This window comes from Chenopodium album, chromosome 7 (genome assembly GCF_948465745.1).
Source record: "Chenopodium album chromosome 7, dcCheAlbu1.1, whole genome shotgun sequence".
Classification (NCBI taxonomy): domain Eukaryota; kingdom Viridiplantae; phylum Streptophyta; class Magnoliopsida; order Caryophyllales; family Amaranthaceae; genus Chenopodium; species Chenopodium album.
This window is the reverse complement of record NC_137840.1, coordinates 70,522,912-70,547,398: the sequence shown is the minus strand read 5'-3', so window position 1 is coordinate 70,547,398 and position 24,487 is coordinate 70,522,912. Positions and strand designations below refer to the sequence as shown.

The 24,487-nt window shown below is 35.3% G+C and overlaps 4 protein-coding genes across 4 annotated transcripts; 2 read left to right on the top strand and 2 right to left on the bottom strand.

Moving 5' to 3' along the window:
• Positions 1-1,069: 1,069 nt before the first annotated feature.
• LOC145639365 (protein ACCUMULATION AND REPLICATION OF CHLOROPLASTS 6, chloroplastic-like) lies at positions 1,070-6,185 on the bottom strand. The gene is made up of 7 exons (XM_081690593.1): positions 5,787-6,185; positions 4,953-5,183; positions 4,294-4,518; positions 3,706-3,966; positions 1,974-2,943; positions 1,579-1,715; positions 1,070-1,484 (listed from the first exon to the last, which is right to left on the bottom strand). Exons 1-7 carry the CDS (start codon positions 6,105-6,107, stop codon positions 1,194-1,196), a joined length of 2,436 nt encoding a protein of 811 aa, XP_081546719.1. The 5' UTR covers positions 6,108-6,185; the 3' UTR covers positions 1,070-1,193.
• A 1,278-nt stretch (positions 6,186-7,463) lies between these two features.
• LOC145640610 (agamous-like MADS-box protein AGL30) lies at positions 7,464-10,707 on the bottom strand. Its single transcript, XM_081691862.1, has 6 exons — positions 10,523-10,707; positions 9,297-9,356; positions 9,175-9,193; positions 8,000-8,061; positions 7,770-7,866; positions 7,464-7,535 (listed from the first exon to the last, which is right to left on the bottom strand). The coding sequence occupies exons 1-6, from the start codon at positions 10,705-10,707 to the stop codon at positions 7,464-7,466; spliced, it is 495 nt and encodes a 164-aa protein (XP_081547988.1).
• A 3,584-nt stretch (positions 10,708-14,291) lies between these two features.
• Positions 14,292-18,288, top strand: LOC145638302 (tyrosine--tRNA ligase 1, cytoplasmic-like). Its single transcript, XM_081689269.1, has 10 exons — positions 14,292-14,487; positions 14,571-14,718; positions 15,766-16,055; positions 16,144-16,240; positions 17,020-17,125; positions 17,240-17,322; positions 17,428-17,573; positions 17,665-17,770; positions 17,858-17,917; positions 18,005-18,288. The coding sequence occupies exons 1-10, from the start codon at positions 14,387-14,389 to the stop codon at positions 18,023-18,025; spliced, it is 1,158 nt and encodes a 385-aa protein (XP_081545395.1). The 5' UTR covers positions 14,292-14,386; the 3' UTR covers positions 18,026-18,288.
• A 1,286-nt stretch (positions 18,289-19,574) lies between these two features.
• LOC145638301 (uncharacterized) lies at positions 19,575-23,525 on the top strand. Its single transcript, XM_081689268.1, has one exon. It carries the CDS (start codon positions 19,798-19,800, stop codon positions 23,173-23,175), a length of 3,378 nt encoding a protein of 1,125 aa, XP_081545394.1. The 5' UTR covers positions 19,575-19,797; the 3' UTR covers positions 23,176-23,525.
• The last annotated feature ends 962 nt before the right edge of the window (positions 23,526-24,487 follow it).

The following is a 24,487-nucleotide window of genomic DNA, read 5'->3' as shown; positions in this document are numbered from 1 at the left end:
TCGTTTTGGTGGATGAGACTAAGGATGGGGTTAATGTCAAGTTGGAGCAATGGAGGCAAAGGTTGGAATCTAGAGGGTTTAAGCTAAGTCGGAGTAAGACTGAATATTTGGTATGTCGTTTTGGCACTCAGAGGGGGACAAGCAATGAAGTGGTGAGTTTGGATGGAAAGGATTTGACCATGAGTGAATGTTTTAAGTACCTAGGGTCGATCATCCAGAAGAATGGTGACATTGATCAAGACGTGACCCACAGGATTAAGTCAGGGTGGCTTAAATGGAGAGCGGCCACGGGAGTGTTATGCGACCGCAGCATTCCCTTAAAGTTGAAGGGAAAATTCCACAGGACTGCCATAAGACCAGTGTTGCTCTATGGTACAGAATGTTGGGCTTCTAAGAAAGAGCATATTAAAAAGATGGAGGTTACGGAAATGCGCATGTTAAGGTGGATGTGTGGAAACACTTTAAGAGATAGAATCAGAAATGAGGTTATTCGCAAGAAAGTAGGTGTGGCGGGCATTGTAGATAAATTAAGGGAAAATCGTCTGCGTTGGTTTGGACATGTAAGACGGAGACCCGAGGGTGCACCGGTGCGAAGAGTGGAAGAGTGGGACCATGGAGGGATTAAACGAGGAAGAGGGAGACCAAAGATGACTTGGTTGGAAGGAGTGAGGAAGGATATGAAGTGCATGGATTTACGTGAGGATGAAGTTTTGGATCGTAAGGGATGGAGGAGAAAGATTTATGTTGATGACTACACGGAATAATCAAATTTGGTTCATGTTAGCCGACCCCACTTTTGGGATTAAGGCTTTGATTGATTGATTGATTATTTTTTTATTTTTTTACTAAATTATTTTAATTTAAAAATTTTATTCCTATGTAAAATCATTATTTTGAGATTTTTTTTCTTACAATTATTATATTGATGGTCCTAAAAGAGAATGAGATAATACAATTTACAAAGGCCAACATGAAAGGATACAAGAGTTGATCACAAAATTTCAACCAAACAGTTGAACTTTATAATGTTTGAAAAATCAAACTACTTTGCATCACAACCAGAAGCGGATTTTACTATGAAAATGACCCAAGCTGGTTAGGCAACAAATTGACATAGCATCATCAAGTACTGCCAACAAAATTATACGTGCAAAGACAATCAAAAGAGGAGATATTTACAGATAAACTGAAATTTAAGATTGGAGGACAGCACCTTCAGTGATCTTCCACCCAGAATCAGAATGGGACAGTTCATATCTTGTTGTGTACGTTCTGCTGTAAGAATCATTGTGCTCAGGTTGGGTAGCATCAGTTAAATTTGCCGTCTCTTCAAGAGTAGCTTCTACTGTAGCACGTTTACCATCAAGGGATACTGTCACACTATCAATAATCACATTCAATAGGGAGTATTCCCAAAACCAACCACGCTCTGCAACTTCCTTTGCACGATCAGACCAAATTTTAAGCATGTTGCCATCCAAAACCTGACAGTTGTTCCTTGGTGTTAGTAGTTAGAGAATAATTACTAAATAATTCTCATAGTGTTATCCACAAAATCAATGGAAGGCTTAGACTAACCTCTGGCAACGTCTCAAGGCTATGATTTGGTCCCAAAGCCTGCGATTTAACACTCTGCCATCTTCTCACCAGAACCTCTGCAAGTCTTGCATCCATTTTTGGTATTTTCTTTTCACTATTTTCATTTAATGAGAGGCCTGCAAATATTTTAATGAATAGTAATTACAGAATAAACATATATGTGCAACCCGATGCTGGGACTATAATTAATAAACATTGCACTCCACATTTATCAGAGTCACAGTAATAACCTATGAATTTGACATGTAACTTTGCGAATTGACAAACATGAGTACGACATTAATTCTGTGATGATGCATCCATACCGGAATGGTTGGAGTATATTAAAGGTACTCAAATGAGGTGAAGAACAGAGGTTTTTAAAGAGGTCATACCCACATTGGACACATCAGAATCCACCGATGAAGTTGCTGAGCCAACATGCTTCTGCAGAATAGCAGAACCAGTTTTAGCAGGCCAAAGTTTCATGCCAGCCAAAGTCGTCAACCCAATCACCACACCAGCGCACAAAACCTTCACACCAACATCTTTTATCTTCTCGGTAATCAATTCTTGCTCATGATATTCTTCAGCAAAATGTTTACTGGCCAACTCAGAGTAATTTGAATTATTATCAAAACCAAGCCCCGCCTCCGCCAATGTATCCTCATATCCAAAGCCATTCACAGCAACATCCTCTTGTCGGGTTATGTGTTCTTCTCCAGAACTAGGAGGAAATACTTTCTGCAATGCCTGTATGACACTAGTGGTAACGTTACCAATCACCGCACTAGCTCCAGCTCCTATCTTCACTATTGCTGCTGCAGCAGCTAATGAGGAGCCACTCCCTCCTTCCAGCCGCTCTAAATACCTCAAAACAATAGGGTCATCATAATAATCCCCCAATCTGAATTGCACATCTTTTGTCTCCCTAAATCTGGTGAAAACCACCTCCATGAGCCAGGTTTCCAATAGTTTACAGAGTCCTCGGAGCATGTCACTGTCCTCATCATTCCTTGAATTTTCCAGCACAAATTCCACAATTGATGGATCTCTAAAGGTCGAATTTTCAATGTCCAGACCCAACCATGTCCGACAATGATCAAGGTCTCCAACCAAAAGAGAACAAAGACCCCTCTCCAATGCAAAATCTTTCTCACGATTTTCTTGAGTAGCATATAAAGAAATGGAATCTCCTATGGGCACCAACTTGGTTTGCTGAAGTTGTCGAAACAAGTCATCAGCATCTTGAATGAGATGAGGCTTCTTGCTAATGAAAGCTTGAGCAACAAGTGCAAGAGCTACTCCATAAGCTTCAAAGCTTTCAGCTGGAATATTTTTTGGCGTGGCAGTGAAAAGATCAACCTGACACAAAAGACAGCAAATAAATTTATTTCTAGATTGGAATGAGGAGGAGAGGGGGCATCCTCCTAAATTTCATATTGGGAAGAGATTCCATGCAAGGATGTCTAATGGTGGAGAGTCCCGGCTTCAGAGAGGGAATGATGTGCGTGTCGCCCTTATTCTTATAACCAAAGTTTCTTCTATCTAAGTACTGTCCAACAGTATTCAACTGTATTTTTCTGAAACTATTAAAATGTAATTGAGGTTTTGCTAAACTTGTAAGAGTAATTTTACTTTATCTGAATTAATTTGAACATATCTGATTCATAAATAAGAACAATGTCAGGTGAACAGGGCCTAAGTCAACTTTGCAAGAACAGTGCTTGATTAACCAATCAACCTGTCTAAAGATGGGGGTGGAAGGTAATCTATGGAGGTCATATATATGGACTTGACCAAGGAAGAGCTATTGCAACCAGTTCAATACAGCCACTATTTCAGCTTTATTCCAACATGGAACTTGAATTTACCTAACTCTCAATTATACTTAATTCAAAAGGTCAGACGGTCAGACCAGTCAACTGCATGCTGATTGGCTTTCTACGTTCTTTCTGTGAAGGTCTAGTGAACATTACTCGCGTATAAACCATTCTCCAATCCCTTTTCTGCTTACACTTCCAAAATAAGCACTAAGGAAAATATAGAAAGAAAAATTACAATTTACAATATGAACGCAATGAATTACACAATACACACTGAAAAACAGGCAAAGTTTGAACTGACCTGCTCAGCTGCTGTCATATGCAAAAAGGCTTCATTCATGAAATCCTCACGAGTGAAACCTCCAGCTATAGCTGCAGCACCACCTCCTCCAACAGACCATAATATATTACGAACACCGTGCAGGCCTTCGTCTCTTTTCTTCCGATATTCATCAGTGAGAGGCAAAGCCAAGAGCTCCAAAACATAACGGGGTTTAAGCTCCTCCAATGTCTCATCAATCTGTGCTTGTAAATCTGGTGCAAGACTACTTGAACCTTCCTCCTACACAACAAAAATATCAGAGTTCCAGGTAGGGCCTCAGCGTTCTGGCATATTTATAATTAAATACACAGTAGGGCAATGCTTTATTATTACCCAAACTCAGGTAATTAGTGGAGAAATGAATAACACCCATATATACTCTATCATAGGAAAAGATTATAATAATAATCCTAGGATTAGCTTTTCTTTCTAAGTGAGTTCCTTGAGCCGCTTCATTATGCATTTACTAAAAATACTTCGTATAATCAGAAGGAATATGTGATTCTGGAGTCTTACAGAAAATATTTAATTCTCTTACATCATAACCAACGAATTCCTGAGTGTTACCTGCAAGAGTTTTAGAGCACGCTCCAGGGCCTCGCAGCCAAAGACATAATCAGGAGGAGATAATGACATTGCATCCCTTGAGAAGTCAACAAAAGCAAGGGCCATTGCCAACACAATATCATGCTTGAAGGGTTTGGGTAGTCTCTCTTTTAGCAACGCATCTCCAATTCTAAGGACTAGTTCGGACTCCCCGGCCTCTTGCAGAATACACAATGCACCTGGCACCTAAAGCACCAAAACCCACAAATCAAATGAGATAATCACAAATGTAATGCCCTTTAATATGAGTATTCTTTCAACATGTTGGCATGTACATATGATAATAGCATATACTAATTCCATTATGGCATCATCAATTCCCTATACGGACAAGTGCCAATGTGTTAACAAAAATTAATGTGTTTTCAAGGAATCTTCAAGCTACCCAAGACCATGTGTAATGTGACATCCTTTCCCCAAATACAGTGTTGCCCTCATATCAACATTGTTAACTACAAATCTATATAGTCAAAACCTTATGAAGCTCGTGACATAGAATCATAGATAGCACACAGTACATCATCTACTAATAACTATCCATTTCAATAAGCAAAAAAACTTCAACCACAAAAGCTACAGAAATCAAAATGGGGGCACTTTATATAGAAATACAATCTTGCCTTGTCAAAAGGGACATCAAAGAGGGTAGTCTCTTCAAATGCATCAGAAAGACCTGAATTATATTCCCTTCTAGCACTGGGGTTAGAAAGAGTGTCACAAGCAGCTTGCAGGATTTGTCTTCGGGCAATAAGAGTATCTTGGGTGAACCCATATTGCGGCGGCTTCGAAACCTTTCCTTCATAAGCCCTCCTTATCCCATCACCCAGAAAATGGGTCTCCGCTCCCAGCACCTGAAAGGAAAGAAGAATGATAAAGTTCAAATGCCAAAATATAAAGTTGGGTATTCTGAATTTCAGCTCAAAATTAATAATTACACTCTAAAATGTGTCAAAATCAAGAAATGTGCAAATTGCATTGCTGGATAATGTCATATTCAATCCAAAAATAAGAACAATACAATAATTAGTTAATCACATTTTCAATTAAAAATGAAGAATTTCTATTAAAAAAAATTAAAAATGAAGAATTTCAACCAAATTAATCAGTGGGTATTCTGAATTTTAACCCAAAATCAAAAATTACAAATGTGTATAATCTCAATTCAAGCTCAAATTTCTTTAATTTTCAGCTCAAAAACTAGTAATCACAAAGTAGGTTATCACAATTTCAACCCAAAACTAAAAATCACAAAGTTAGGCAAATCACATTATCAACTCAAAATCAAAAATTACAAAGCTGGGTAAATCTCATGATAAACCCAAAATCATAAATCCACACAAAATGGGTAATCACAATTTCAACCCAAAATCACAAAATCATCATTAAAAAACCTGGGCATACATCCATAAATTCATTCATAATGCAAACACAAATATCATAATTTCGTACAATACCTGGTAAAAATTGAGGGGAATGGAGATATTGCGGTCAGGAGGAGAGAGAGAAGGAGGAATAGAAGTAGGGGTAGAAGAAGAAGAAGAAGATGAAGTGGAAGTATCAGAAATTGAAGTGGGTAAGAATTGGAAGTCGGAGAGTAAGCGGTCAGCCCATTTACTGCCGGGAAATGACGTCGATGCGCCGGAGTTAGTGGCGGCGCTGGTGGCGGTGACGGTGGTGGGGCGGTGGAGGAAGTCTTTTCTTGAAGAGGAAGAGGAAAGTGGTGGTCGGAGAGTGGGGTAGCAGAGATTGTAGCCCAAATGTGTGAGGGCTTCCATTGTTGTTTGTTTGTTGAATTGTGATTGTGAAGTGAAGATTGTCTAGTGTTTTTAAATGTGTGTGTTTTTTGTTTGTTAAACCCTCTCCAAAATCTCTTCTTTTAACACTCCATAATTCTCTAGAGATGACTATATGAGTTTCTTTTCTCTAATTGAGGCTTGTTTGGTAAAGCTAATGGTTACGAGTAGATTTTAGTGGTTGAGTAGCGAGTATCTGTCTTATTAGCGCGAAATGACATTAATTAATTAAACTAATTTGTGCGTAATTTTGACATGAATTTATAAATTAATACAAAGTACCAAATAAGGAAATATATTACTCCGTAAATGTTTAAACCCCTCCGTAAATATATGCCCTGTTCTGATACGATTATTTTCAGTTCAGTTTAGCTCTAATAAGTTCAGTTCAGTTCAGCTCCTAATTTCCTTCTCTTATAAAATATTCAGTTCAGTTTAGCTATAATCATTTCAATTTAGTTCAGTTCAGCTCTAATAACTTCAGTTCAGATTAGTTCAGTCAATGAGAACATGCCCTAAGCCCTAAGGGCTACGTATAGCATTACTTTAAAAAAAATCAGCCAAAAACGTATACTAACTATAATTGGTCAAACATTACTTTACAACGTTAATACATTTAACATTTGAAAAAGGCTACCTCTACCACTATCCACTACCTAAATAGTTGCTTTCGTTCATTAACTGCTGCCTAAAACGCTATCATCAAATATGGCCTAATTTGAGAAGATTTAGAGCAAATTAAAGGGTCATGTTGGACCAATTTTTTAGGTTTTTTATAGGGTTGGATGCTTAGCTTGCCTGATTGGGCATAGTTTGATATTTGGACCAAAAGGGAAATTAAATTGAAATATAATGGTTTTGGTCTATTGCAAGAGATATGTTTGCTACCTTAAAAGACCTAATAGATAATTTAAGCAAATTTATTACTAAGTAGTACGAGTATTTCTCATATAACATTACGAAAAGTTTGTAACATTCATGAATTTCTAAATAAGTGTTTATATGACTTACATGCGTTCACAAATAACTCTCAACTTCACTAACTTTAAATACACCAAATTTAAAAGTCTATTGGTCGTTCTCAACTATTTATTTATAAGTCTTAAATAGGTAAATATATATATTATTACGAGTATAAAGTTTTTAATATATGAGTACTTCTCATGCTATTGAATCCGACGATGATATTAATTTGAACATGCACCAAAGTCATCATTTCTGCAATAAGAATGAAATGATATGTGTTAGAAATAATTGATTTTAATTAGATCAAATAATAAGATAAAATAGACGTTTAAATAATAAAAGAGTGAGGATTACACTTTAAATTAATATATATTAGTCACACTTGAATTCGAAGGGCTCAGCAGCAGTTTGAGATATCATCAATTGTTGTTCATATAATTCTTTCTGTGATACAAGAAAAATACAAACAAGTACGGAGTAACACGTTACGTATATGATTTGACCTACATGTATTTAGTAAATACTTTAATCCATCGTCGTTTATAAATACATGTCATTTTAAAATTAGTCACGACTGATGAGTTTACAGACTTACAGTAAATACAAATTAAAATAACTTTAGAAGATTAAAGGAGGGTACGTAACAGTTAATAAGTTGACTTCTAGGTACATATATACCTTGTGTTGGCGAATGTCTTGAAGGGTTTTCTGTAAACTTTGTTCCATCTCTGCAATTTTTTCAATGCTAGTCACAATTTTTGGATTCTCCCAGTAACTGCATTTAAAGTTTGACTCAAAACAGATAAATCTTTGAAAATTCTGACTAATTATATGCTTGATATAAGTAGTATACACTAGAATAAATTTATAAATTGACAATATATATACACATAGTAACTATATAATACCTCTTCTTCAGTTTGAGATCAGCTAGTTTCTTTTTTTTCTCAATTAATTTTTGTCCCAAATCCTATTTCATGACATCAGAATATAATTAAGTTAATTAAAGATTTAATTGATTAAAAGATTAGAGAAGTAAATTAAATTAAACAAGAAAGGAAGATGTACTAACCTCCACTGTCTTGACTTTCCTGAAATTAGGTAAAAATAAAAAAAAAATATTATCATCAATAAAAATTTTAAAATTTTGTCATTGTCATTCTTGTGTGTTGTGTATGTGCTCTAAAGCTGAAATTACTATCAATATGTATAATTGTGTATGTGTGTGTTTTGTTAGTAAGGTATCTTATAAAACATTTTACACGTACAATTTAATCATACATGTTTTGTTATATAATTACTGTAATGTTCATTCTTTATTTTATCTGTAAACAAGTACTTAATGAATTGAACAAGAATCGAACCCTAAGATAGGCTCACAATCAAGGGGAATTGAACCTAAGATTGAAGCAATAACAATCAATGCTCCATTTTTGTTGATTCTTTTTACATGTGTTGGGCTTTGAATATGGTATATATGACAATAGTAATATACTACATTTGCAAGAGGGCAATGCATTATGTTTCTTATTTGTTTAAAAAGAAAAACTAAGGTACACAAGAAAGTAGGGAGCTTTTCTCTCACACTCATGCATTATAAAAGTTATAACGTAGAAAAAGATACATATGTATAAAGTATGAAGTGTATCATTTGAATCTACAACAAATTAAAGAATCATACCATGCCTCATAAAGGGTTTGGACATCTACAGTGTATCCATCCTTTTGATAAGTACTCTTGATTGTCTGGTTACCACAAATAATAATAATAATAATAATAATAATAATAATAATAATAATAATAATAATAATAATAATAATAATAATAATAATAATAATAATAATAATAATAATAATAATAATAATAATAATAATAATAATAATAATAATATATAACTCTCTCATAAAGATTAAAGAAAAAGAAAATCAGTAATTATTTAATACCCTATAAAAAAAAACAGTGAATTAAATCATCTTAGTTAGAAAAGTGAGTAAAGGTTCTTGATAAATTAATTTTACAATAATAATGTAAATAGAAGTTGAATTATCATTTGGCCTGGGCTTATTCATCAATGAAATTTACCTGAAGATTGTCCAGTCTCCTGAAAAATATAATAAACAAATTTACGTAAGTGTATAACAAATTAATGGAAAGATGTAAAACAAAAGATATAGAGGAATTACAGTGCAAATTAAAACACTAACCTCTTTTCTCTATCACCATAGGGAACCATAGAAAACCTTCTCATCATTTTCACAAAATTACTGAAAATCAAATACCAAAATAAAAGTTATTGCAATACAAACGATATAGAGATTTTTTTTATTTTTTTTAATATGCCGTAGATTCAAATAGAATTCAATAAATTTTATATCTGAATATAATATATTTTCTAATTGAAAAATGAATGGCTATCGTTCAAAGAACTATCCAATGAATTCACAAAACTTTCCTTTATACGAAAAATTATCAACTTTTTGCTTAGTTGAATGTCTATAGACATAAATCTTGCTTCTTGTGTTAATTACGCTATAATATTCTTCGGCTTTGTGCACTTCACCTTATTTTTGCTACACTTACATTATTTTTACTGAACTGAAATTATTTTTGCTGAACTTAAATTAATTTTAGTGAACTGCAATTATTTTTTCTAAACTGAAATTATTTTTACTAATTTTCTATTATATTTCTTCTTTAAAAGTACTGATTTTTCTAAACTGAACTGAACTGAACTTATTTTTGCTGAACTGGAATTATTTTTACTGAACTGAAATTATTATTATTTTTTAAGCTGAAGTGAACAGGGCCTTAAAGGCAAATAAGGAACAAAACTAATCTCCTAAAAGCTTAAGTTGTAATAATCTAGCTAATTTTCATTTTGTTTTTTTTTCATGTATGTCATTTTTCAAGTATTAGTGTTTTCTACAGCGCGCCTACTACACGACTCATCATTTAATTAAATCTTATAAAATCGAAATCTAAGAACATGAATGGCGTCAAAAAATAAATATCGGATCAATTCATTTTATTATTGTTTCAAAAATCCACAATTATATCTAATTGTATATGAATTTTTTTTTTTAAGTATGTAACGGTGATAAATTTTATGACATGATACAAAAAAAAAAATGATTGCATCTTAATCAAATGTATAGCGTGTTTCATGAATTGATGAACGACTTTGATTCCAAGAACTATTCAAATCCCTAAGACTTTCCTCAATAAATTAAAATACTTTATGCTTGGTGGAGTTTTTTCCCGAGTCATATAGGATTTAATTTTTTCAGCGCGCCTTTAGTGGTAGTCAATTAAATACGAGATTATTAATTTCTTTTAAAATTAAATAATTTAAATGACACGTAAATTAATTACATATAAAATATTATATTTATATATATATATATATATAGATAGATAAATATTTGCTTGCCTATTTTTTCCCGTATGAAGACTAGGGATGCCGTTAGGAGAAAATCCAAGGAAATACACATCTGTTCCAGTAAGAACACTCATTTCTTCAACTTTCTTTTCCACAGTTGATTTATTCTGCAAGTAGTATTGTTCTCTTGATAGCTCGTCATTCAACTTTTTCAACTGCATCTTTGGTCTCACCATTTTTCTCTAAACTTTTTAATCACGCTTTTTTCTGTGGTAAAAAGAATTTATTATGAATTTAATCAATAGTAAGGATTTGTATAGAGATTTCAAAACTTAATATTAGATTAAAATGTAATTATGGAAGTAATATCAAATCACAGTGATGTGGATCAATTCAAGATTTTGGACATATGTAAATTGTAATTAAATTTTGGTAGAAAACCCAAACTGATACATATTACTTTTTGTGTTTTGGATATGTAATTCTTTTACTAATACACTATATATTCATATACACCAGTTTGACTAATTTAATTATTTGTGATAAACTTAAATATAATCATGTAAAATCTTATTAGATTTGATTCGAATTATCATTTCATATTATCACTTTTTTTTTATAAGAATCAAAGATATCATTGCTTGAAATAATTAATTACTATTGTGAAATGAGAAATTAGCAAGTTAAAAAAAAAAAAACAAAAGAAGTGTTTCAATAGGTTTTTTATTTTTTATTTTTTTTTATAATTAGCAATGGTGTTCAATGACAATAAAAAAAATAGATTGTATCTCGGCTCCCACTAAATTTTTGTAAATCGATTGATTTTTGTCGGTTTTTGTTATTTTCTATAATAATAATAATAATAATAATAATAATAATAATAATAATAATAATAATAATAATAATAATAATAATAATAATAATAATAATAATAATAATAATAATAATAAGGTTGTTGTTTTGCTGAAGCGGATTCAAAGGTTCTCAACGACGCACGACATTGGGGCTCGTGCTGCAGCTCATATATTCACTAGGGTAGGCTTTGCTATAGCTAGAGGAGTGGGGGCCCAGATTGTATCTCGGCTTCCCACTAATTTATTGTAGGTTGTATGACTTTTGTTTTTGAGATATAACAACAACAACAATAGAAACAACAACAACAACAATAATAATAATAAGGAAAATTTCACATTTGCTACCAGCAAAAGGACTCTTTTCACATTTGCTACCCCTTTTATTTTTTATTTTATATTACTAGCACCCAAACACACTAACTGTTATAATCACTACCACTTGACTTACACCGTTAGTATTTCCGTTACCACCACCCAACCACCGTCCAGCCACCACTCCTTCTCACCCACCAGCTGCCAATCCGCCGCAACCACCACTCACCGTCCAGCCCAACCACCAAGCCACTGCCATAGTCGCCTGAGCCCAATCCCCTGCTGCCCGCGACTCTGACCACCCTGATTGTCGGCACCGGCGTCGCATTCCCAGCCCCTCGAAAACCCGATCAGCCCCTCTCTCCCCTCGAAACCCACCTCAATCTCAGCCCCTCGATCTCCCCTCGAAAACCTCCGTCGATCCCAGCCCCTCTCTCCCCTACCCCCGTCAATCCCAGCCCCTCTCTCCCCTCGAAACCCCCGTCGATCCCAGCCCCTCTCCCCTCGAAACCCCCGTCGATCCCAGCCTCTCTCCCCTCGAAACCCCTGTCGATCCCAACCCCTCTCCCCTCAAAACCCGATCCAGCCCCTCCTTGTCCCCCGTTCCCTATTCTGGCCGCGACGAAGGATTTCCCTGCCACCAAAAACCACCCTAAGCGAAACCCTAAACTCGTTTAGGGTGGTTTCGGGCAGGGGGAATAGGGTTAGGATTGTCGGTTTTGGGTGGGGAAGGGGAGGGATCCGATTCTGACCCGAATCGCCGGCGCCAGCCGCAGGTTTGGGCGCTGGCCGCCGGCAGGGGGAGGGGGGAGGGTGGATGACGGGGAGGGCTAGGGTTTTTTGGGTGGTTTTTTCATTTTATATTTATTTATTTATTATTTTTATTTGTTTATTTAATTTTTTAATTTTTTAAAAATAAACTTAACGGAAATCTAACGGATTTCGTTAAGTGGTAGTGATTATGAAAGTTAGTGTGTTTCGGTGGTAGTAAAATAAAATAAAATTTTAAAGGGGTAGCAAATGTGAAACAGGGTGCTTTCCTTGGTAGTAAATGTGAAATTTTCCTAATAATAATAATAATTCATGCATCCATATATTCTCCGAGAATAGAAAACCATAAAAAGTTCATCAAAAAAAACTACAAGACAATATTAAGCTTAGGAAATAATACAAAATTGAGGAGTAAATTGGATCAATAAATAACTCAAAGAGTAAAAAGGGATAGGTTGTTTAGAAGGTTGTGCATGTTCATCTATGTGCTAAAAACGAACATGAAAGAAAACATAATAAACACAAGTATCAATCAAAATTCAAAATTATCAAGGTTAAGATAAATAAATTTGAACAATAATAATTATTGAATAACTATCAACCAAATTCTAATTTATCTGAAATTTTCTATTGAAATTTTAGAAGGTTATTGTTTAGAACTTTTATAATTATTGTTTTGAACTTTTACAAGACAATATTCAGGCTCTTGTTTATAACTTTTATTAGTCACATTTCATAGTCAAAAATGAACATTTATAAGAACAAAATGAACATAGTGCTCGATTCTTAATCATGACCATGAAGTTAAATAGATATGAACTGTTTCCCGAGACATCTATCATTTATTATCTATCTAGGTGGCTAACGCGCGCGATGCACGCATCATATCTCGCAATATTTGAGAAGTTCTTTCGATTTGATCTTACATCAAAATTTAGATGTTAGTAGCATTAATGAGGGGAAAAAATGTAAAAAGAGATTTGTTTTTAGAGGTATAAATGTCTTCACATTATTTTTAAGAGTTTAAAAAAAAGCTAACTAATATTAATGGGGCCAATTAAGTAAATAAATTTTTGAAAAAATTGCTAAAAATAATACAACTTTTGGCCCATTATTTTTTAATAATACAACCTTTGGATTATTTTGTAATAATACAACCTTTATGGGGTGTTCATTTTAAACAAGATAAAATCAAATTTTCGGTGGACTTTGAGGTTAAGAAAGGGGACGGATGAGTTTTTGGTGGTGGGGATGAGGAAGGATGGAATATCCCCTCCCCTTTTCTCACCTCAAAACTCACCGAAAATTCGATTTTATCTTGTTTAGAATGAACACCCCCTTAAGGTTGTATTATTACAAAATAATCAAAAGGTTGTATTATTAAAAAAGAATGGGACAAAGGTTGTATTATTTTTAGCAATTTTTCCTAAATTTTTTTGAAGGTATAATTGTCCAAGCACTATTTATAAAAGATATCTTATATTTTTTGTTAAGGATTTATTTATTTTGGAGAGAACCATCCTTCATTTTTTTTAGGAAATCCTTCATTATTAGATTATGCATAATTGATTTTTTTTTTCTCTTCCTAACTATAAATCCCAAATTGACTTTTTTTACATAGGCCTGTTCACGTTCAATTTAGTTTCGCTCCAATCAGTTCAGTTCAGTTTATTTCAGCTTCTAATTTCCTTCTCTAATAAAATATTTATTTCAGCTCATTTCAGTTCGATTCAGCTCCAATCAGTTCACTTTACTTCAATAAATGAGAATAAACTCTTAATTTCACCTAAAAATCCAATCTATCAAAGCCATCGATTAAAAAACGAACGGTTAAGATCCCTTCTAAACCTCATATATAAACAACTTCTTAATTTCCCCATTTTTTTTCCCAAAAAAAACACAATTAAACAAGTAAAACTTCTGAATTTCGACAACCCTAATTCATCTTTCTCTCTCATCTCTTCACTCACCAACTTCAATGGAGGTCGACAAAGCTCAGGACCAACAATGTCCGCCGGAGGAAAAACTCGATTCTCTCTCCATTACCCTCGCCGCCGAAGAATCATCCTCTGCCACCGGGTAATCCACCGTAATTTTGGTTCACTTTCTCTCTCCTCATTTGAATTCATTTTAATGGGGTTTTCTTGATTTGTATGATGTAGGATGACATTGGAGGAACGATTTGAGATCATTAAGAGTGTTGGGGAAGAATGTATTCAAGAATCTGAGCTGATGTTGCTGCTTTCGAAGAAACCTGAGCCTATTTGCTATGATGGGTTTGAACCTTCTGGTCATATGCATATTGCCCAGGTTTGATTCTAATTTTTTATTGATTTGTTTTATAAATTTAGTGTTTTTATTTTGTTTTGTAGCTGGGATTTCTGGGAATCAGTTTATATGTGTTGGGGTGGGGGTTAAAATGGATTAATTTATGTTATATGAATGGTTAGTGATTTGTATCGGATGTTGGTACGGGTACGTGTTCAAGTGTTACGACTAGTGTTGGAGTGTCGAGGATGTAACACGGGTATGTAAGGGGTGAAATGAGGAGTAAGAGTAACATAGACTACATTTAATACATAGAGTGGTTGTATTGTTTATGCTGTCAATTTGATGGATTGATAATAACATTTCAAATGATAATGGCAAGCTATTGTAAAACTTGCAAGGGGAAATTAGTTAAGCAGAAGTTGTAATTTTGCGCTGAGATTTCTTAAACTTTAGTCACTAGGTCTAAAATATTTACCTAGTTAAATAACATAAGCATTCTTTACAATACACTCGAACAAGCTTGTTGTTGGTAATTGTTCTGGTATAGAATATGGAGGTGATAGTCGAGGTTGATCCCTGTTCTGGGCAACAAATGTTGGCTACCTTAGAGGTTTTAGTCGAGGGAAACCTTCCGATGATGATAAACAGCTAAAGTTAAAATGATGTTCTAGAGTAAGGTGTGAGATTGTGGCTTCCAGTTTTAAAGCAGGGTAACATGATCTGGCCCATAATCATGGGAGGGTTGCTCCTGTTTCTCTGGACGGTCTGAGTAAGTGAGTTGTGAGGGTGCTCCACTATCTTCCTGGGAGGTGTCAACATTGGTCTAGGAGGTCCAACTTTAGGTTGGGAGGGTACATGGATATTGGTTCCGTCCCCTGCAGTAATGATGTGATTACCGAGGGTTTTGTTCATTTACTGGCCTTCGTTATGTTCAATCTATACATTCACTTGATGTAATATTGTGTGACCGGTCTGTAGAGTGTTCTAACCTTTACCTTTATAGTTGGGCTTGCGAGCTATCAAGGTTTGTGATTGTGACTTATTTTAATGTTGGATTTCTGGTCTTGTTACCATTTTAATGTTCAGGGGGCTATGAAGATAATAAATGTGAACAAGTTATTATCTGCCGGTTGTAGAGTAAGAATGTGGATTGCAGACTGGTTTGCCCAACTTAATAATAAAATGGGTGGTGATATCAAGAAAATACAAGAAGTTGGGAACTATTTCATTGAAGTCTGGAAGGCTGCTGGAATGGATATTGATTCAGGAAAGGTTGAGTTTTTGTGGGCCTCCAAAGAAATCAATGAGCGTGCACACGAGTACTGGCCTCTTGTGATGGATATAGCCGCCAAGAACAAGCTGCCAAGGCTTCAGAGGTGATCGGGGTTTCCATAAGATTTAGTTTTTATCAAGTTCACTTTCGTACTTAAGCTTATGGATGGCCCATGCAACTTTTGCTTGTAGGTGCTGTCAAATTATGGGTCGTGAAGACCCAGAAGATTTAACTGGCGCTCAGATCTTTTATCCATGCATGCAATGCGCTGATATCTTTTTCCTGAAGGTACACTATATTACGCTGTTAAGAGTATTCACTCACTTTTATTCAGCTGTACTGTTAACTGGGATATTATTGGAGCTAAGTTAATGTAAAATGTACCAAAGCTCTTGAAATTGTTCCATATATATTACGCCTTAAAGTGTACTATAGGGAATGGAGTTAAAAGAACTTGTGCACACACTGGCACTCAAATACAAGGTAGGATAAAAAGCATATATTTTGAGAAATTGTGATCATGTGAAGATGATGCTTGTTTGAGCTGATCTTACTCATATATGCTACATGATTCACTTTCCTTCATTGCTCTTTTCAAATTCAGGGTGCTCAATAGATGTTATTTTGCAATATTATAAACAATGAACCTCTTTGTCATATGTTTAGCTTATGTGGTGACCATTTTATAACCTGGTGGCCTGTTGGCTGTTGCTTGGTTTATGCTCTTTCTTTCTGTTGACATCTTTGTCATACTTATTTAGGTCGTGTTTGCGTTATAGCTGGCTGATATATTGGCATAATGAGTACAACTTTAGTAACTTTGCCCTATAATCTGTCGTGGCACCAGGCTTTGTAATCAAGAGTTGAATTGTTTATTATAGTTGAGTTCTTTCCCTGTCTTTGCATGTGTTAAAATGTCAAATTCATGTTAATTATTTTTCCTATTTTTCTAAATTTGTTTTGTTATTATGATAAGAATTGCCCTTCTTAACATTCCTTTTGTTCATTGCTTTATACTGAAAACTATTTTTTTCTACTGTGATATTTAAATACAATTTTGTAAATAGGCGGACATTTGCCAGCTCGGCATGGACCAACGCAAGGTCAATGTGCTTGCTCGGGAGTACTGTGACGATATCAAAAGAAAGCATAAGCCTATCATTTTATCACACCGTATGCATTTCTGCTTTGTATTCTTTTAAGTTGTGTCAGCTAGGTTGTGTCAATTATGATCATAAATTGGTTGCGCTGATGACTTATTTTAGTTTGTTTGATGGTGGCTCACAGATATGCTTCCAGGCTTGCTCCAAGGGCAAGAAAAGATGTCAAAGTCTGATCCGTCATCTGCAATTTTTATGGATGATTCGGAGGTATGATACTAGAGAGATCTTTGATCTGTCAACTGACTGTTACATAGTCAAAAGAACAGCACTTTTTATTGATCAGCATTGTATTTTGTTGTCTGTATTTCTTAGGCTGATGTTAATTTGAAGATCAAGAAAGCTTACTGTCCACCAAAGATAGTTGAGAAAAATCCATGTTTAGAATATGTGAAATACATTGTATTGCCATGGTTCAAGGAATTTACTATTGATCGCGAAGTTGCATATGGTGGACCTAAGTAAGCCCTGCACCATTACTGGGTCTTGATTATGAAATACTTTGCTATTCTTATATTTGACCTATCTTTGCCATTCTACTGTCAATATCAGAACATACCTTACCTTTGAAGAAGTAGTTGCTGATTATGAAGCAGAGGCATTGCACCCTAAGGACTTGAAATTTGCATTAGCAAAGTCACTGAACAAAATTCTGCAGGTATATTTTTGATCTTGCAGAACTCCATTGGTTTTTATTGGTCAAGTATAGTAGAGTTTTAAACATCTTCATTCTTATTTCTATCAGCCTGTTCGAGATCATTTTGTCAACAATGAGTATGCCCGAAATCTATTAAAGAAGATCAAGGTTTGTACATCTTTGTTAGCTTTTGTATAATTTACAGATTCTTTTAAATCATTGGGTTTTTAACTTGTTCTTTTTCTATTTTTCCAGAAGTACAAGGTCACCAAGTAGTTAACCACCAGGCCACCATTGATATCATCTATCATACCAACAAGGGAAAATTGTCAAAAACTACCTTGTTTTTTTGTTAAGTTTGTGTATTGAATGTTTTTTGTCAAATAGTAACTTGATTTAACAAAAATATAAAAACGAAACACTTTTCGGGTGAAAAAGTCAAGATTCCGTACATTGACTTTGTTTTATGGCTGGAATCTGCTTTTCACATTGTAACTCTCTTTTATAAAGTGATTTTCAAATTTTCTCCGTTATTTTCCCATCATGTCTCTTGCATCTCCCTTCATTCACCGATTGTTGTTTTTTATGTTATTATTTCGTCCGTGCCAATCAGTATCTTAAAATTAAGATCACTATGAAACATGTTTGTGAGAACTCATATCTTATTCAAAACCCTAAATTCATGGCTTATATAACAATCCTATGATTTCATATACGGAGTATTTCATCCTAGCTAAATTGTACAAATGAAATATGTTTGTGAGAACTATGTCTTATTCAAAACAACTCCATTTTAATATGCTAACTTTTGTGAGTAAAATTACCCAACAACCTCAAAACTTTATCAGTTATTCAAAACAACTCCATTTTTTGTGAGTATCAAATACGAAGTATATCTTACACGACACATAAATAAAACTATGGTTGGTTGTGTGTTTGTGTTTTTGATCTCGTTGTTTTTTCTTTTTCTTGGATGTAAGCATCTTCATTTGAATAAAAAAAAGATAAAATAAATAAATAAATAAACTATTATAGTTGAATCCAACTTTTATTTAAAAAAAAAAATCTAAAAAATGAGTACTCCGTACTAATTAAGTCCATAATTAATACACTAATTTTGATTTATTTCCTACAATAACCCAAAATCAACAACAATTAGACTCACCCAACTGATTTATTGATCGACATACAACAACAATTGTAACACATATTGCTACGTGTGCAAGGGTGTATACTTGTATATATAAGATCCAGTTTGACTATATTATATACTCCGTATGATAAATAGAGAGATTAATTTAGAAAATTCTCTTACCTTATAATTAGTGTCAATATTTCAAATGAAAAGAGCAAGATAGATAGAAGATAGTATTAATTTAGAAATTATTTTTCAACACTTATAACCTTAAATAAGGGTTGCTTGCTAGTAGTCTAAGAAAATAATAAATAGATACTCATACTTCGTATCCAGCAGTGTAAAAATTTTGTGTTTGTAACCTCATAATAGATAAATCCCGAACCAACCACACCAAAACAAGAGGTTGTTATATACACTCGGCCACTCGGTTGTACCGCACACTCATAAGTATTTGTTCTTATTTTGATGATTGTTTTTCATTTTATCATCAAATGAAAAACAAAAACTAATAGTTGAGTTTACAATACGCCCGGATATATATAACAAATTCTACACCAAAAGTTATTTACTGTAATTCAGTAGATAAAATAATCGAAACACGTACATACTCCGTAGAAAGTACTCCGTATAACAACGGGTATAATAATAATATACGGAACATTATTGGGAAATAGATTGCGACAGTCCGTCTACGCTACTGCACATACTTGATTACATTACTAAAATAAAAAACCACACTTCACACTTAACACTCCACTACTCCACTCTAAACAACTCAAGTCTTGCCCTAAATTGCGTTCTCCAAAACATAAACAAAAACAATAAACTATGAACATCTTCAATCTTCTTCTTCTTCCTTCTTATATCTAATCATTATTTTTCCCACTTTCTTCTTCCTTCAACTTTTTTTATGGCAACGGCTATTTTTCTTGTCTCCCTCTTATTCACCACCTTCATTTCCTCCGTCGTTTCGGCTCCGGCGACGGAGGTTGACTCACTGCTAGCCTTCAAGAACAATCTCAATGACCCACTTGGCGCTTTAGACGGCTGGGATGCGTCCACGTCACTTGCTCCCTGTGACTGGCGTGGTGTTACCTGTTCTTTGAGCAAAGTTCAGGACCTTCGTCTTCCACGGCTTCAGCTTTCCGGCGTTATTTCGCCGGAGCTTGGGGAGTTAAAGCAGTTGCAGGGGTTGAGCCTTCACTCTAATTATTTTCATGGGTCGATTCCGCGTTCGCTTTCGTCTTTGCCTCTGCTTCGAGCTCTTTACCTTCATAATAATACCCTTTCCGGAGATGTTCCGCCGGGGATTCTTCAGATGAAGAATGTCCAGGTTGTTAATCTCTCCGGTAACAACCTGTCGGGCAGAATTCCCGGCGGGATTGCTGGTAGTGTCCGGGTGCTGGACCTTTCATATAATGGGCTGTCCGGGCAAATCCCGGCGAATTTCTCAAAGGGGTCGCAGCTCAGACTGATTAATCTGTCGTCGAATAGATTCTCCGGGGAGATTCCGGCGAGCATTGGTGGGCTTCAGTGGCTGCAGTACTTATGGCTCGACTCGAACCTTCTCGTGGGAACGCTGCCTTCGGCGATCCTCAGCTGTACATCGCTTGTTCATATCTCGGCAGAGAACAATTTCATCTCCGGCAATGTTCCGGCGACGATTGGAGCAATGCCTTTGCTGGAGGTACTTTCTCTCTCCTCTAATAATCTCTCCGGCATGGTCCCTGCCTCTGTGTTCTGTAATGTATCCAGCCCTAGGTCGCTTCGATTTGTTTTTCTTAGCAACAATGCGCTCACAGGAGTCGCAAAGCCGGGTTCAGACTGTACTTTTAAGAGTGGTTTGGAGATTCTAGATTTTCACGGGAATCGCATTGTTGGCGAATTTCCGAGTTGGGTGGCGGATATCCCAACGTTGAGGATTCTAGATCTTTCTGGAAACATCTTCACGGGTTCACTAATTGCGAACTTTGGGAATTTGACGAGATTAGAGGAGCTTAGAGTGGCTAATAATTCTCTAACTGGTCAAATTCCTGGTCAATTAGGACAATGTAGGGTGTTGAGGGTTCTGGATCTTGAGGGAAATCAATTTTCTGGGAAAATTCCTCGGGTTTTCGAAAATTTGAATAGATTGAGGGTTTTGTCATTAGGGAGGAACAGATTTGTGGGATCAATTGACATTGATGTGGGTAGTATTCAGAGTTTGGAAGTATTGAATTTGAGTGAAAATGAATTGACTGGAGTGGTCCCAGATGAAGTGCTTCAACTCAGTAATTTGACTACTTTGAACCTCAGTTTTAATAAATTTTCTGGGCAGATTCCTGTGAGAATTGGGGATATGAAGAATTTAGTGGTGTTGAATATGAGTCATTGTGGGTTTTCGGGTTCGATTCCGGCTAGCATTGGGAGTTTGATGATGCTAAGAGTTTTAGATTTGAGCAAGCAGAATATTTCAGAGAATTTGCCTGCTGAGTTATTTGGGCTGCCTAATTTAGAGGTTGTTGCATTACAGGAGAATAATTTACAGGGGAATGGTATTGAGGGATTTAGTAGTTTAGCTGGTTTGAGATACTTGAATCTTAGCTCTAATTCACTCTCTGGTGACATTCCGGTAACTTTCGGCTTCCTCCGGTCCTTGGATGTCCTTTCCCTATCAGATAATCGATTATCAGGGAACATTCAACCACAACTTGGCAATTGTTCAGAGTTAGAAGTTCTTGAACTTGCCTGGAATCGTATAGCAGGCAATATTCCGAATTCTTTATCAAGGTTATCTCATTTGAAGGTACTTAATTTGGGTCATAATAATTTGAATGGTAGTATTCAGGATGAGATATTCAATTACTCTAATTTGCAGTATTTGGCCTTGGATTCGAATCATTTATCAGGTTCGATACCAAGTTCAATATCAAATTTGCTACACCTTAGAACGCTGGACCTCTCATCAAACAATCTGAGTGGCTCCATTCCAGAAAATATCACCCATATTCCCACCTTGCAAAACTTAAATTTGTCTTCAAATCATCTTGAAGGAGAAATCCCGAAAACCCTAGGTTCTCACTTCAATGATCCTTCATTATTTGCAAACAACAGCAACCTATGTGGGTCTCCATTGAAGAAAGTGTGTCCATCTGTGGGAAAGAAAAAAAGGTCGATATTGCTTATTGCTGTAGCCCTAGCTGGTATTCTCGTCCTAACACTATGTTGTTGTGGCTATGTCATAAGCCTCCTTCGTTGGCGCAAGAAGCTCAAAGAAAAGGCAACCTGGGGGGAGAAGAAACCTAGCACACCGAGAAGAAGTTCTAAAAGTAGAAGCAGCAGTGAAAGTGGTGTCCCGAAGCTAGTCATGTTCAATAACAAGATAACATTGCCTGAAGCCTTAGAGGCAACAAGGCAATTTGATGAGGAAAATGTTTTAAGCAGAGGAAAGTATGGGATGGTATTCAAGGCCTCATTTAATGACGGGATGGTCCTGGCTATCCGAAGATTACCTGATGGACTCCTTGAAAATCGAGTCTTCAAGAAGGAGGCTGAGATGCTCGGGAAAGTGAAGCACAGAAACCTCACTGTTTTAAGGGGGTATTATGCAGGTCCACCAGATATAAGGCTCCTAGTCTACGACTACATGCCTAATGGAAACTTGGCTACTCTCCTTCAAGAAGCATCACACCATGATGGGCATGTTCTAAATTGGCCGATGAGGCATTTGATTGCCCTTGGGATTGCTCGAGGGATCACATTTTTGCACACCTCAGAAATGGTTCACGGTGATATCAAGCCTCAAAATGTGTTATTTGACGCTGATTTTGAAGCACATTTGTCAGAATTTGGACTAGATAGGCTGACATTTGCAACACCAATTGAAGCCTCGACATCAACTCCATCAATAGGAACACTTGGTTATGTAGCCCCGGAAGTAATGTCAACAGGTCAAGTTACCAAAGAAGGGGATGTGTATAGTTTTGGGATTGTTTTGTTAGAGATATTGACAGGAAAAAAGCCAATTATGTTTGAGCAGGATGAGGATATTGTGAAGTGGGTCAAGAAACAGCTGCAAAAGGGTCAAATTTCCGAGTTACTAGCCCTGGGTTATCTCGAACTTGACCCTGAATCATCCGAGTGGGAGGAGTTTTTACTTGGTATCAAAGTTGGTCTCCTCTGCACTGCAGTCGACCCAAGTGATAGACCGCTAATGGGAGATATTGTCTTTATGCTTGAGGGTTGTCGGGTGGGGCCTGATATTCCTTCCTCAGCGGATCCGACTCGTCTCCCTTCGCCGGCTGGGTAAGATTGCAAGAGAGTAGACACCCTGCTGCCAACCAGTTTAGTTTTCTTAAACATGTTAATTTTTTTCAGTTTTAACACAATGTATTGGTGCTATTGATTTGTTTGTTAGGTTGTGCCTCGAATTCTAAGTAGTTTAGTTCAGCTCATTTTAGTGTCGAATCCGGGTTCGATTTGAAAATCCCGTGTTTGCGTTGCAACAGATTACAGTTGTTAATTTTATTGAGTCATTGTAGCATGCGCAAGACTTTTGTGTTCATTTGCTGGGGTTGCAATGCTCCTTTTTTTAAAGTCAATGTTTGCATTCACAAGCAAGATAATATTCATTGGATTCAAATCAAAACTTTATATCAACTTCAATTCAAATTCAAATCCAAATCAATCATAGGCCCCAAAGTGAATTATTAATTGATAATTATCTTCTAAAAAGACATAATAGTTAAGTCTAGAATTAGTGGAAATTTTGCCTTTTTTCTTTCTCCCACTAATTTATTATTTAGAATATTTGTCTATATATTTAGAGAATATTTAGAATTAGTTAGAATATTTGTCTATATATTTAGAGAATATTTAGAATTAGTTAGAATATTTGTCTATATATTTATCAAACTCTTCTTTGTTATATTTGGCAGCATTAAATTCTAAAAATGTGCCTAATTTATGAGAATTTGGTGGGAAATTTAAAGGCCCATAGTATAGAATGAGTATATGTTTTGAAAGCAACGAAATTGTTACCAGAAAGCTGCAGCTGAGTGCATAAATAAATAAGCAGTACTTCTGTTGTCCTCATAATTGGTTTGGTAGCAACTTGTCCTGCCCTCATAAAATCATAAGTTGTCCTCTTCTAAATAATAATGCAACATTGATTCAAAACAAATTATTGGCATGCACCTAATACTACCTACGCTTTTTAAAAAAAGTTCAGAATTCTTTTGTTTTTTTAGATTGTGACAAGCTTATGGTTGTGACTGTGTTTGGTAACTAGTTTATTCGAGCAAAATTAGCTTATTTGACTAACATTAGTTTATTGACTACTAAATAGTAAATAAGCTAATTCAATATGTTCGGTGGAAAGCTTATTTAAAGAGCTTATTCCACTAAATAAGCTCTTTTTCAAAAAGCTTCTTTTATGAGCCTTTTCAATTAGTTTATTTAATTCTTATGGTGAAATGACACTTATACCCCCATTTAAATAAAAATCCTATATGAACTACATACCCCAGTACCCCACAATTAGCTTTTTGGTCATTTCAAATAATCAATCAGCTTTAAACGATCAGCTATTTACCAAACACTTTTGTACAATAAGCAAGGAA